Below are 11024 nucleotides of genomic sequence, written 5' to 3'. Positions count from 1 at the left end.
CTCTGTCTCAGCTGAAAAGGACAATGCTCAAAACTATCTTGCCGAGCTGGAGAGGGCTTATGTCAAGAATGACAAAGCCGAAGTGGGAACACTTTTAGGAAAATTAACCTCCATGAAGTTTGCTGGCAATGGTGGTGTTCGGGAGCATATTCTTAGCATGTCTCAGATTGCAAAGAGACTGAAGGCGCTGGGTATGGCTTTACCAGATGACCTTTTAGTCCATTTGGTTATGAATTCTCTTCCTTCTCAGTATGGACAAATTAGGACTTCCTATAATTGTCAGCCGAATAAATGGACTCTTAACGAGCTCATTTCTCATTGTGTTGATGAGGAGGAAAAGATGAATTCTTACAAAAGAGAGAGTGCTCATTTTGTTTCTTCAGCTAGGAAGGGCAAGAACAAGAAAAGAAAGAGGCCTTCTGCAAAGACTGTTGAAAAGGCTATTGAGAAACCTGCTGCTGCTACTGCTGTAGATCCAGTACAAAAGAAGCCTTATGTGCCAAAATGCTTCTTTTGTGGAAAGACGGATCACTTGAGAAAGGACTGTCCTAAATTTGTTATTTGGCTTGCAAAGAAGGATAAGTGCCTTGTTTTAGTCTGTTGTGAAGTTAATTTAACTTCAGCTCCTAAAAACACTTATTGGGTGGATTCTGGTGCTACCGCTCATATAAGTGTTTCATTGCAGGGCTGCCTCAACTACAGAAAGCCAACTGACGGTGAAAGATACGTCTATGTGGGAAATGGCGATCCGGTTAAAGTAGAGGCAATTGGACATTTTAGATTATGTTTAAATATTGGTTATTTTTTGGATCTTATAGATACTTTTGTTATTCCCTCTTTTAGAAGGAATTTGATTTCTGTTTCCTTTTTGGACAAATCTGGTTTTCATTGCTCTTTTGGAGACAGTGTATTTACTTTATCTATGAATTCAAAAGTTTTGGGTACTGGTTGCTTGAATGAATGTGATAATCTATATATGTTAGACATTGATACTAGTTATCATGAATCCCTGCATGTTACTACAAGAGGTACCAAAAGAAAGTTGAATATTGATAACTCAGCTGTACTTTGGCATAGACGTTTGGGTCATGTATCCAAATCAAGAATTGAGCGTCTTGTTTCTGATGGTATCTTAGATACACTTGATTACACAGGTTTGGATTCTTGTATTGAGTGTATTAAAGGAAAACAGACTAAACAAAAGAGACTAGGTGCCATTCGGTCATCCAATGTTTTAGAACTAATTCATACAGATATTTGCGGTCCATTCCATATTGCAGCTAGAAATGGCCAAAGATATTTTATATCATTCATTGATGACTATTCTCGTTATGGTTACTTATATCTCATTCATGAAAAATCTGAGTCTTTGGACGTGTTTAAATCTTATAAAGCCGAAGTTGAAAATCAACTAGGAAAGAAGATTAAATCTGTTCGATCTGACCGTGGTGGTGAATATTATGGTAAATATGATGGTTCAAGCGAACAACGTCCAGGACCTTTTGCGCTTTTCCTACAGGAATGTGGAATTGTCCCTCAATATACAATGCCTGGTACTCCCAGCATGAATGGTGTATCTGAGAGACGTAATAGGACTCTTATGGATATGGTAAGGAGTATGATTAGTCATTCTACTTTACCAGAGTCTCTGTGGGGTGAAGCGTTAAAGACAGCAACTTATCTTCTCGATAGGATTCCATCTAAAGCAGTTGCTAAAACACCTTATGAACTTTGGACTAGACGTAAGCCTAGTCTAAAGCATCTTCATGTTTGGGGATGTCCAGCTGAAGCAAGGCTTTACAAGCCGAATGAAACAAAACTGGACTCCAAAACTATCAGCAGCTACTTTGTTGGATATTCTGAGCGGTCTAGGGGTTACAAGTTTTATAATCCTACTTCCAGAACCTTTTTTGAAACGAGAATTGCAACATTTTTTGAGGATGTTGATTTTGGAGGGAGAAATAAAGAAAGAAACATTGTCTTTGAAGAGGAATCAAGTAAGGATGATTCGATTCTCATTCCTTTTGTTGTTTCTGATAGCGTACAGACTCCAGTTGCTTCTGTTCAAGATCCAATTCAAGACAATGCTATTCTTCCTCAAGAACAAATTCAACAACCTCAAGAATTAGAGCCTGTTCAAATGCCTCTGAGGAGATCTACTAGGGAAAGAAGAAGTGCTATTCCAGATGATTATATAGTGTTTCTTCAGGAACATGAGGATACTGTAGAACATGATAGATGATGATCCAGTTAGTTTCTATCATGCCATGCAGAGTTCTAACTCTCATAAGTGGATTGAGGCAATGAACGAAGAGTATAAGTCTATGCAAGACAATCAAGTTTGGGATCTTGTTCAATTACCTGAAGGAAAGAAACCCATTGGTTGCAAATGGATATTTAAAACCAAAAGGGATTCTCAAGGTAATGTGGAAAGATATAAAGCACGTCTTGTAGCAAAAGGCTTTACTCAAAAGGAAGGGATTGACTATAAAGAAACCTTCTCTCCAGTTTCTTCGAAGGATTCTTTTAGGACAATCATGGCCTTAGTTACAAATCTTGATCTTGAGCTTCATCAAATGGATGTTAAGACTGCGTTTCTCAATGGCGACATTGATGAAATAATATATATGGTGCAACCAGAAAATTTTGTAATTGGAGATCCAAAACATCTGGTATGCAAATTAAAGAAATCCATTTATGGACTCAAGCAAGCTTCTCGTCAATGGTACTTTAAATTCAACCAAGTAATTGTCTCGTTTGGTATTGAGGCAAATGCTGTTGAAAATTGTGTGTACCATAAGTTCAGTGGGAGTAGGTTTATCTTTTTGGTCTTATATGTGGATGACATACTTCTTGCTACTAATTGTAAAGTCTTGCTGCATGAAACCAAAGTTTTCCTTTCAAAGCATTTTGAGATGAAAAATTTAGGTGAAGCTTCTTTTGTTTTAGGGATTCAGATACATCGAGACCGTTCTCGAGGTATTCTTGGATTATCACAAAAGAGCTATATTGATAAAGTGCTCAAGAGATTTAGTATGCAGAATTCTAGACCATTGGATACCCCTATTGCAAAAGGTGATAAATTTAGTAATCAACAATGTCCAAAGAGTGAACTTGAAATTCAGGAAATGCAAAAGGTTCCTTATGCGTCAGCTGTAGGAAGTCTTATGTATGTTCAAGTTTGTACTCGTCCAGACATTTCTTTTATAGTTGGCATGTTAGGTAGATATCTCAGCAATCCAGGAATGGATCATTGGAAAGCAGCCAAAAGAGTCATGAGATATCTTCAGAGGACTAAGGGACATATGCTCACATATAGGAGATTAGATCAGCTTGAGATCATTAGGTATACTAATTCTGATTTCGCTGGATGCCAAGACAGTAGAAAATCCACATCTGGCTACATTTTTCTATTGGCCGGCGGTGCCATTTCTTGGAAGAGTGTGAAACAAACTCTAGTGGCAACCTCCACCATGGAAGCTGAATTTGTAGCATCTTATGAGGCATCCAATCAAGCTATTTGGCTGAGAAACCTTGTCACTGGGCTGCGTGTAGTAGGTGGAATAGAAAGACCACTGAAGTTGTATTGTGACAGCAGGTCAGTCGTTTTGTTCTCCAACAACAACAGGAGCTCTTCTCGATCAAAACACATTGAGATTAAGTTCTTGGCTGTGAAGGAGAGGGTACAGAGTGGACAGATATCCTTAGAGCATATTGGAACAAACTCGATGATTGCGGATCCGCTTACAAAGGCAGTGATACCGAAAGTTTTCCATGAGCACACCGCTCATATGGGTATCGTTTTGTTTGAGACTGTCTAGTTTTAGTGGGAGTTTGCTCTTTATGTATACATTATGTTTTTGAATGCTCTATTTTGTTTTGGATATGTTTTATTATGTTAATGAAATTTTGTTGAGTACTCATTTTGGTTGATGGTTACACTCTGTATTATTATTGTTTTGCTTGATCTCACTTTTGTTGGTGACCAGTTGGAAACAGACATGATGATCACATTGCATGTAGTTTTCATGCTACACTTCTCTAATGAATCTATGTCATTTAGGGGTATTGGTAATGTAGTTAATGATGAACTTAGTCATGAGATCTATGGCGAATGTTTTTTCAGCTCTTTATCAATATAACTAATGGACGAGATTGTTTTTGGATACCTTGTATGACTGCGTTTGTTGAGCTCATTTTGGTGTATGTATTTTATTTAACATATGTTCGCCCAAGTGGGAGATTGTTGGATTTAATTTTCTATTGTGGGCTTAATATGTAAAATTAAATATGTACAGCAGTCTAATTGTAAAGTCAATTTCAAATGTGGTCTTGATTGTGAATAATTGACTATTGAGGTATCAACTAATTATAGATATTAAGTGTAGAGACCATTATATAATTTATTAAAGGACCGAAATAGGAATTGTACTAACGCTACAGGTATATGAAGGTCGTGGTCCCCAGAAGAGTTGAATACGATTTTAGTTTTACTTTCCTTTCGTACTGCTTCCGCTAAATCGATTCTTCAATTCTCTAGAAGGCTGCAAACCTAATTCTATACATCAAGATCGACGAACAACGATGTCAGGTACGCAACCTTTTCTTATTCAATCTATTTTGTTGAATCTAGTGGTTTGCACGATCTAGGTTATTGTGGAATTATTTGAGATTAATTTATAACACCAACCACTTCCTTTGGGAGACCCAGAACTTCATGAAATTATAGAGAAGAAGAAGCAGAGGCAGGTGAAAGGCGAATTTTGTTTGCTTGCAGCGATTGAAGCTCTTGGTGTTGCTGGCGGTGGTGATTTGCTAGAGGAGGCAAAAAAATTTTTCATTTTAAATCATCTTTAGTCCTTTTATTTATATTTTAAATAATTTTTATTTGGGTTTTAGTATGAGTTTGGATTTGTTTTTGTTTCTATGTTAATATTTTTACTGTGGTTGACTTTTGTTGGGTGGCATTTGTATGACATTTCAAGGGTATTTAGGTATTTTTATGTAAAATTAATTTTTTTAATGGAAAGGCTAAAAATTTAGATGGAGACATTCGGGACTCCAGAATAATTATTATAAATAGAGAGGAGGAAGTCATGTAATTTGTAAAAGTTTATAGACCCGAAAATAATTTACCCTTATTATTTTGCTAGGTTGCATGGACTCAGATGGGACACGATATGACACGTACACAAAATACGGTAATTTTAAAAAAAATAGGACAATATATTTAGGACAAGTTATATTAAAAATATATAATTTATTAAAAAATTAAATATGTAAATAATTATTCAATATAAAATAATAAAAAATTAATTTTTTACTTCAACGTCATTAATTAAATCCACATCATCGTTAAATATTATCGTCTCCATCTCACTCATCTAAAGATAAATTGACAGTTTCAAAAATTCCAACACATTCAAAATATTCGAATTAATCTCTTGCAATGTTCTATATTTTTGTTTATTCAATATAATATTATAGGTTTTTCTTAATAGAAGTCAAAAATTACCATGAAAAAAATCTAATTTTTAAATTTGGCAATAAAATTATAAACGCTACATAATGATTTAAGGTTTTTTCATCTTATATATATCGTAATTTTTTATTTTAAGTATATATATATTTATCTAATTTATATTTATGACTCAATTTGAATTGTTTTGTTATTAAATTTATCTAAAAGTTTTATAAAATTTTTACAAGTATCTTAAAGTATCTTTGAAGTCTCTTAAATTAATAAAATTAAAATAAAATAGTTGTCCGAAGTGTCATGTCCGTCATAAATACGACACTAATATGCTAAACCTTTTAAAGTGTCTGTGCATTATAGATATTTTGAGTAACAACCAAATCTCCTAAATAATCTACCCGTAAATCTCCAATCTCCAATCTCCAATCCAGCCATAAAAATTAATATTCAAAAATCATTTTGCTCAGTGCGGATGGTATATCATTTTGCTTACTGAACCAAGAAGCCTCAACCCATCCTCAAATCGCTATCTTTAAGTAACCGATCAATTTTGTCACCCTTTTCCAATTATCGATTGAGGCCGACAAACTTGATATTATCAGCGTTGAAAGAGTCAATAAACGCAATGTCAAGAATAATAGTGGCTAAAGATTACGTTGAGGACTGCCAATTTGTTTGGATGAGATGAGTATCAGCGGCCAGATTCAGGAGATGTCGTGTAAACATGAGTTTCATTCGGGTTGTGTTGAAAAGTGGTTAGATATTCATGAGTCTATGCCTGATTTATTGGTCTGGGATGCCTATAGAAGAAGGCGGTGTCAGTAATGAAGACGAGCAACACTCAGGGAGAAGGCCCGACCATTGATTTTCTTGGATTAATATTAATGTTATAGACTCTATCAACTGGGACTTTGTCATCTGGTTTGGATCCTGGTTCAAAGAATCGGGATTCTAATGAGAGGTGAATATTGATCGTTCCTAATCTACGATGCAAGATTACCTCGTATGTTAAGTTTGATATCAAACTAGTCTGAAAAACTGGACTTCGTCTGTGGATATTTAAATATTATTCTATTAATTTTTGTAATTGATTATATTATTATGTTTAGTAAATTATTATGAATTATAAAATTTTAGGAAGAACAATCAAAATTCTATTTAGTATAATTCAACAATGGTAGATATTAAAGTGATTTGTAATAATAATAAAAAAAAAGTATGTCACTGTTTACAATAATACAACATTATAAATCTATAACTTAAATTGATTATTGATATATTTACTATACTTTTATATTATTTACTTATAAATTAATAAATTGAAGTTTAAAAAAATAATATTGAAATAAGACTTAGATTTTTTTTTTCTTTTGAACAATTTTTTTTTTTTTTGCCAAAACCAGAAAATAAGTCGAAAACAACATTGAAGAAATGAAAAAAAGTTAAAAAGAAAGAAAGTAATTATATTTATTATTTGATAATATGGAAAGTTACCCAAAATTCTTTGTATTATTGTATTTTTCTAACCGCTAAAACTTCGATGAAGTAATTATTAAAACTGTTTAGATTATATTTTTAAGCTTCATATATGGATGACACCGTTGCTTTCTCGTTGACCTAAAATACAAAAATTGCATAAAATATTAAATATTAAATTAATAATAAATTACCTTAAAAAAGAAAGGAAAAAAATAAAAAATAGTTTTTATCTTATTAATTAGAAAAAATTTAATTAAAATAAAATACAGTTGTAAAAAGTTACGATCATGTCAAAATATTATCTCCAACTTACCATATGACACTTTTGTCAATTCATGAATTAATTTTTAATCCACCTAAGATTATAAAAGTATTGGCAATTTATGTAACACTATCATCTATATTACTATCATACATTACCGAATTATTGTAAACATATGACTCTTAAACATAACTGTTGTTCTTCTCAATATATATATATATATATATATATATATATACACACACATATATAACTGTTGTATATGAGATAAATGCAATAATACCTTTATTCCGGCACGAAGCTTGTTTAGAATGAGAGTTGCTAGTGCTTCACTTTCATTATCCACAAAGAATCAACTACTTTCAACTTTGATTACAGCATGTAAATTTACAGTATTAAATCCTCAAATTGTAAAGTATATGAACAGAAGAAAATTTTACTGCCTCAACTGAAAGGAAAATTATTGCCTAGAACATCATCATAATGCCAATAATAACAAAGTGATAAAATACTACAAGCAAAATGCAAAGCAGAAACTGTACGTTGCTCCGATAAACACATGCTTTAATTTGATTCTTGAAGCGACTCTAATGCCATAACCACATCTTCCATGTCTGGTCTCCACTTCGGCTCATCATTTAAGCAATGAAGTGCAAGGTTAGCCAACTTTCGAGCCCTTTTAAGAAAGTGTTGGCTGTCAAGACGTGTGTCAAAAACTTCGAAAACTGTGCGTTTGTTTGTCAGGTAACGCTTTGCCCACTCCACTATGAACCCTGGCTCAGGTGGCATATTCGGGTCCAGAGCTCGTCTGCCGGATAAAATTTCTAGAAGTACAACTCCAAAGCTGTATACATCGCACTTTGCATTTAAACGGTCTGTTCAATATCAAAATTTAATAAGTGACCATATTCCATGATACAATACAACAATACTGTTGTATTATACTGCATAAACCATAGGCAAAGTACAGCCACAAACCAATAAGTTGGTCTAACAACCACATAATTAGTATTAGTATGGAGAGAATATTGGGAAAGGTTAATTATACTTGCAGTGCTTAAACTTTTTAATGGTTTTTATTTTGATGTCTGAACTAAAAAAATTTCTAATTGAATGTCTAAATTATTCAAAAGTAGCAGTCAAGTGCATTTGGTCGGATTAGTTTATTGGAAAATTAAAATAAACCATCTTATTACTTAATAAATGATATCAATCATAAACATCCAATCCATCTCCTTTTTTTTTTCCCCCTTTTTTTACTGTTTTATATCTCTTTCTAAAAAAGTCAAAAAATTTCTTCCAATTTTCTTTTAATTTCAAAATAATATAAGAGAGAGATAGAGTAATAAGAAAAATGAATATGATAATCTAAAATAAATAATAAAGCAAAATGATAGGGTAGATAGTTCATTTTGATTTTCCAGTAAGATTCCGACTAAATGCACTTAATTGTACAAAAATTATTAATTCATATACTAACTTCATTCTATAATACTTATCACATTTAAAAAAATAATTTATTCCAAAATACTTGTCACATTGGTGATTTCAAGGTGTAGTAAATGCTTTTTTTCATGTTTACCCTTTATATATGACCAATAATTATTACTTCAATTTAATGGATTTTTTAGAAAATTAGTATTAAATTAAAGATAATAGAGTCAATTTACTCAATAATTTATTGTAACTTGGACAAATTTAATGATTTTCTTAAGGGACGTGAAACTTCAAATGTGACAAGTATATTGTGAAAAAAGTGATCAGGTAATGTAGGTAAATTACATACTGAATCAAGCAGTATATGAGAAGCCTTAAAGTCCCCATGAATGAGATTCACATTAGCACTATGAAGAAATGCAAGCCCCTTTGCAGCACCAAGAGCAACTTTCATGCGCATGTCCCAAGAAAGTGGCGCAGACCCCACTATATCAAGATTCGCTTAACGTTTGAGCATGATTATGCATAAACAAAAAGCAGTAGTCAAGTTAATACAAATAAGATAACATGGAACTCACTCTCGAATAAATGCTTTTCCAAGCTGCCACAAGGCATAAACTCACAAACCAAAAGCCGAAGGTCATCCTCAAAGCAGTAACCAATCAACTTAACAAGATTGGGATGCTGCAATTTTTCAAGATAGTTGATCTCTGCCTTCATGTCCAAAGAACACTACAGTCAACTATTTTTAGCTCATCTCAATCTTTTAAAATTTAAACACACTAGGCATGAAAAAGGGTCAAAAATATAATCATTTCACTTATACTAAATATTATGAACTTTTTAGATATCCTAAATTCCTAATGGGCAATGGCTATTTCTATGAATTGAGCACTCCTACCGGTGCAAAGATAGCAAGGCATTTAAAGTACATGGGAAGAACTGGATTCACATTTCATATAAATCTTGTATTGCCAAATTCCCCTAATTGTGAGAGAAGTATGAACTCCCTCTAATTAAGGACCTCAACCGAATAAATAGGCCCCTGAATTGAAAGTAAAAATTTATCATAAATAGCTGGAAAAAACAATTAAGAAATTGAAACCATAAAACTGACCAACGAATCCTGCTGACCAAGGAAGCTTTCATGGTTAAGCCTCTTCACAGCAATGTCCATGCCATCAATCCACCCTTTGAAAACTAACCCAGAACCATATCTACTCCTTACATTTGTTGATTCGAAGTTTGAAGTGGCGGTCTTCAGTTCACTAAAGCTAAAGTTCCTTAAATTTGGTGACTGCAATATCTCAAAATCAAAACCAAGATTCTTCCCATCTCTTCCGACATTTCTTGAATTCAATTCTACAAGACAATAAATTAATGAAATAAAAATTGTTTAAAAGGAAACTCTAAAAATATTATCCTTCTCATTGCCTAATTACTAACTCTCATGCTAGAATAATCAATTTTTGTCAAATAGGTACTGAAGAGCAGAATATCAATATGATACATAATCTCAAAGAATATCTTCATAATTTAAATTATATAAACACACTTTTCCTCAGACACCAATACTCCAAATCATCACCAAAGACTGACAAATTTTCACAAATTCTGATTGAATCCAAGGAAAATTATCAAATAATCAACCATAGAAATACATACCTTAGAAATTTATCTTGAAATTTACAAAAAGTAAAAATACATCTAAAAATTTAAATTTCTTGTCAAGAACATTAAGTGTATTCGTGAAAGCCATAGCAACAGCAAACATTTAGAGTGACTAATACCGGGGAAAAGACAAAAAGAAGCATCTTTAGGGTAAAAATTAAGAAAAAGGCGACTGATTTCAATCTCAATTAAGGAAAACCAGTAACAGCTAATTGTGAAAACACATAAAAACTTAAGCACTACAACATAAAAGAATAAATGGGTACCTGTGCTACGATTAGAACCCTTGATTCCGTTGCTAACACAAAGTCCCATTCAATCAGACACCTCAACTCCTCTCCGCAGAAATTCTAAAACCCAAAAATTAAAAAATAAAAAATCGAACAAAGAAAAAGAGCAATCTAGTTCCAAGAAATCCCTTTTTCTTTCTTAAAATTTGGCAGCAAATATTATAACAAGAAAAAGAAAGGTTAAAAAAACTACTTTGAGCAACTCACTGGAGGCGGACTTGCTGTTTCGCGATGATCAGTTGCCCAATAACAACAAGGAGTCGGCCGTCAATACTTTAGTTCAGGGTGCTTGCTGTCATACCTTCGAGAAAAATCAAGTGAATCTTACTTGGTTTTACTGGCTATATTTGTATTTAAGTATAGATATAATTATATCTTTAGTGCATAAGTGAAAAACGCTAGCAATCGA

General features: G+C 32.9%; 1 protein-coding gene across 4 annotated transcripts; it reads right to left on the bottom strand.

Annotated features, from left to right (window-relative positions):
• Positions 1 to 7633: 7633 nt before the first annotated feature.
• On the bottom strand, positions 7634 to 11024 carry LOC105650383 (putative serine/threonine-protein kinase PBL11). 4 transcript variants are annotated; one of them, XM_037635118.2, is made up of 6 exons: positions 10809 to 11019; positions 10592 to 10675; positions 9772 to 10016; positions 9233 to 9368; positions 9004 to 9140; positions 7634 to 8092 (listed from the first exon to the last, which is right to left on the bottom strand). In XM_037635118.2, exons 2-6 carry the CDS (start codon positions 10638 to 10640, stop codon positions 8084 to 8086), a joined length of 576 nt encoding a protein of 191 aa, XP_037491046.1. In that variant the 5' UTR covers positions 10641 to 10675; positions 10809 to 11019; the 3' UTR covers positions 7634 to 8083. The 4 variants fall into 4 exon arrangements, with proteins under 4 accessions (XP_037491046.1, XP_089579062.1, XP_089579063.1 ...); XM_089722936.1 differs by lacking the exon at positions 9004 to 9140 and having other exon boundaries at positions 10809 to 11023; XM_089722937.1 differs by lacking the exon at positions 9004 to 9140 and having other exon boundaries at positions 10823 to 11023.

The sequence above is a fragment of the Jatropha curcas genome, chromosome 6 (genome assembly GCF_041381405.1).
Source record: "Jatropha curcas cultivar XTBG-Jc1 chromosome 6, XTBG_Jcur_1.0, whole genome shotgun sequence".
Lineage (NCBI taxonomy): Eukaryota > Viridiplantae > Streptophyta > Magnoliopsida > Malpighiales > Euphorbiaceae > Jatropha > Jatropha curcas.
Note: the sequence above shows the minus strand (reverse complement) of the source record. Positions and strands in the feature narration are given on the sequence as shown.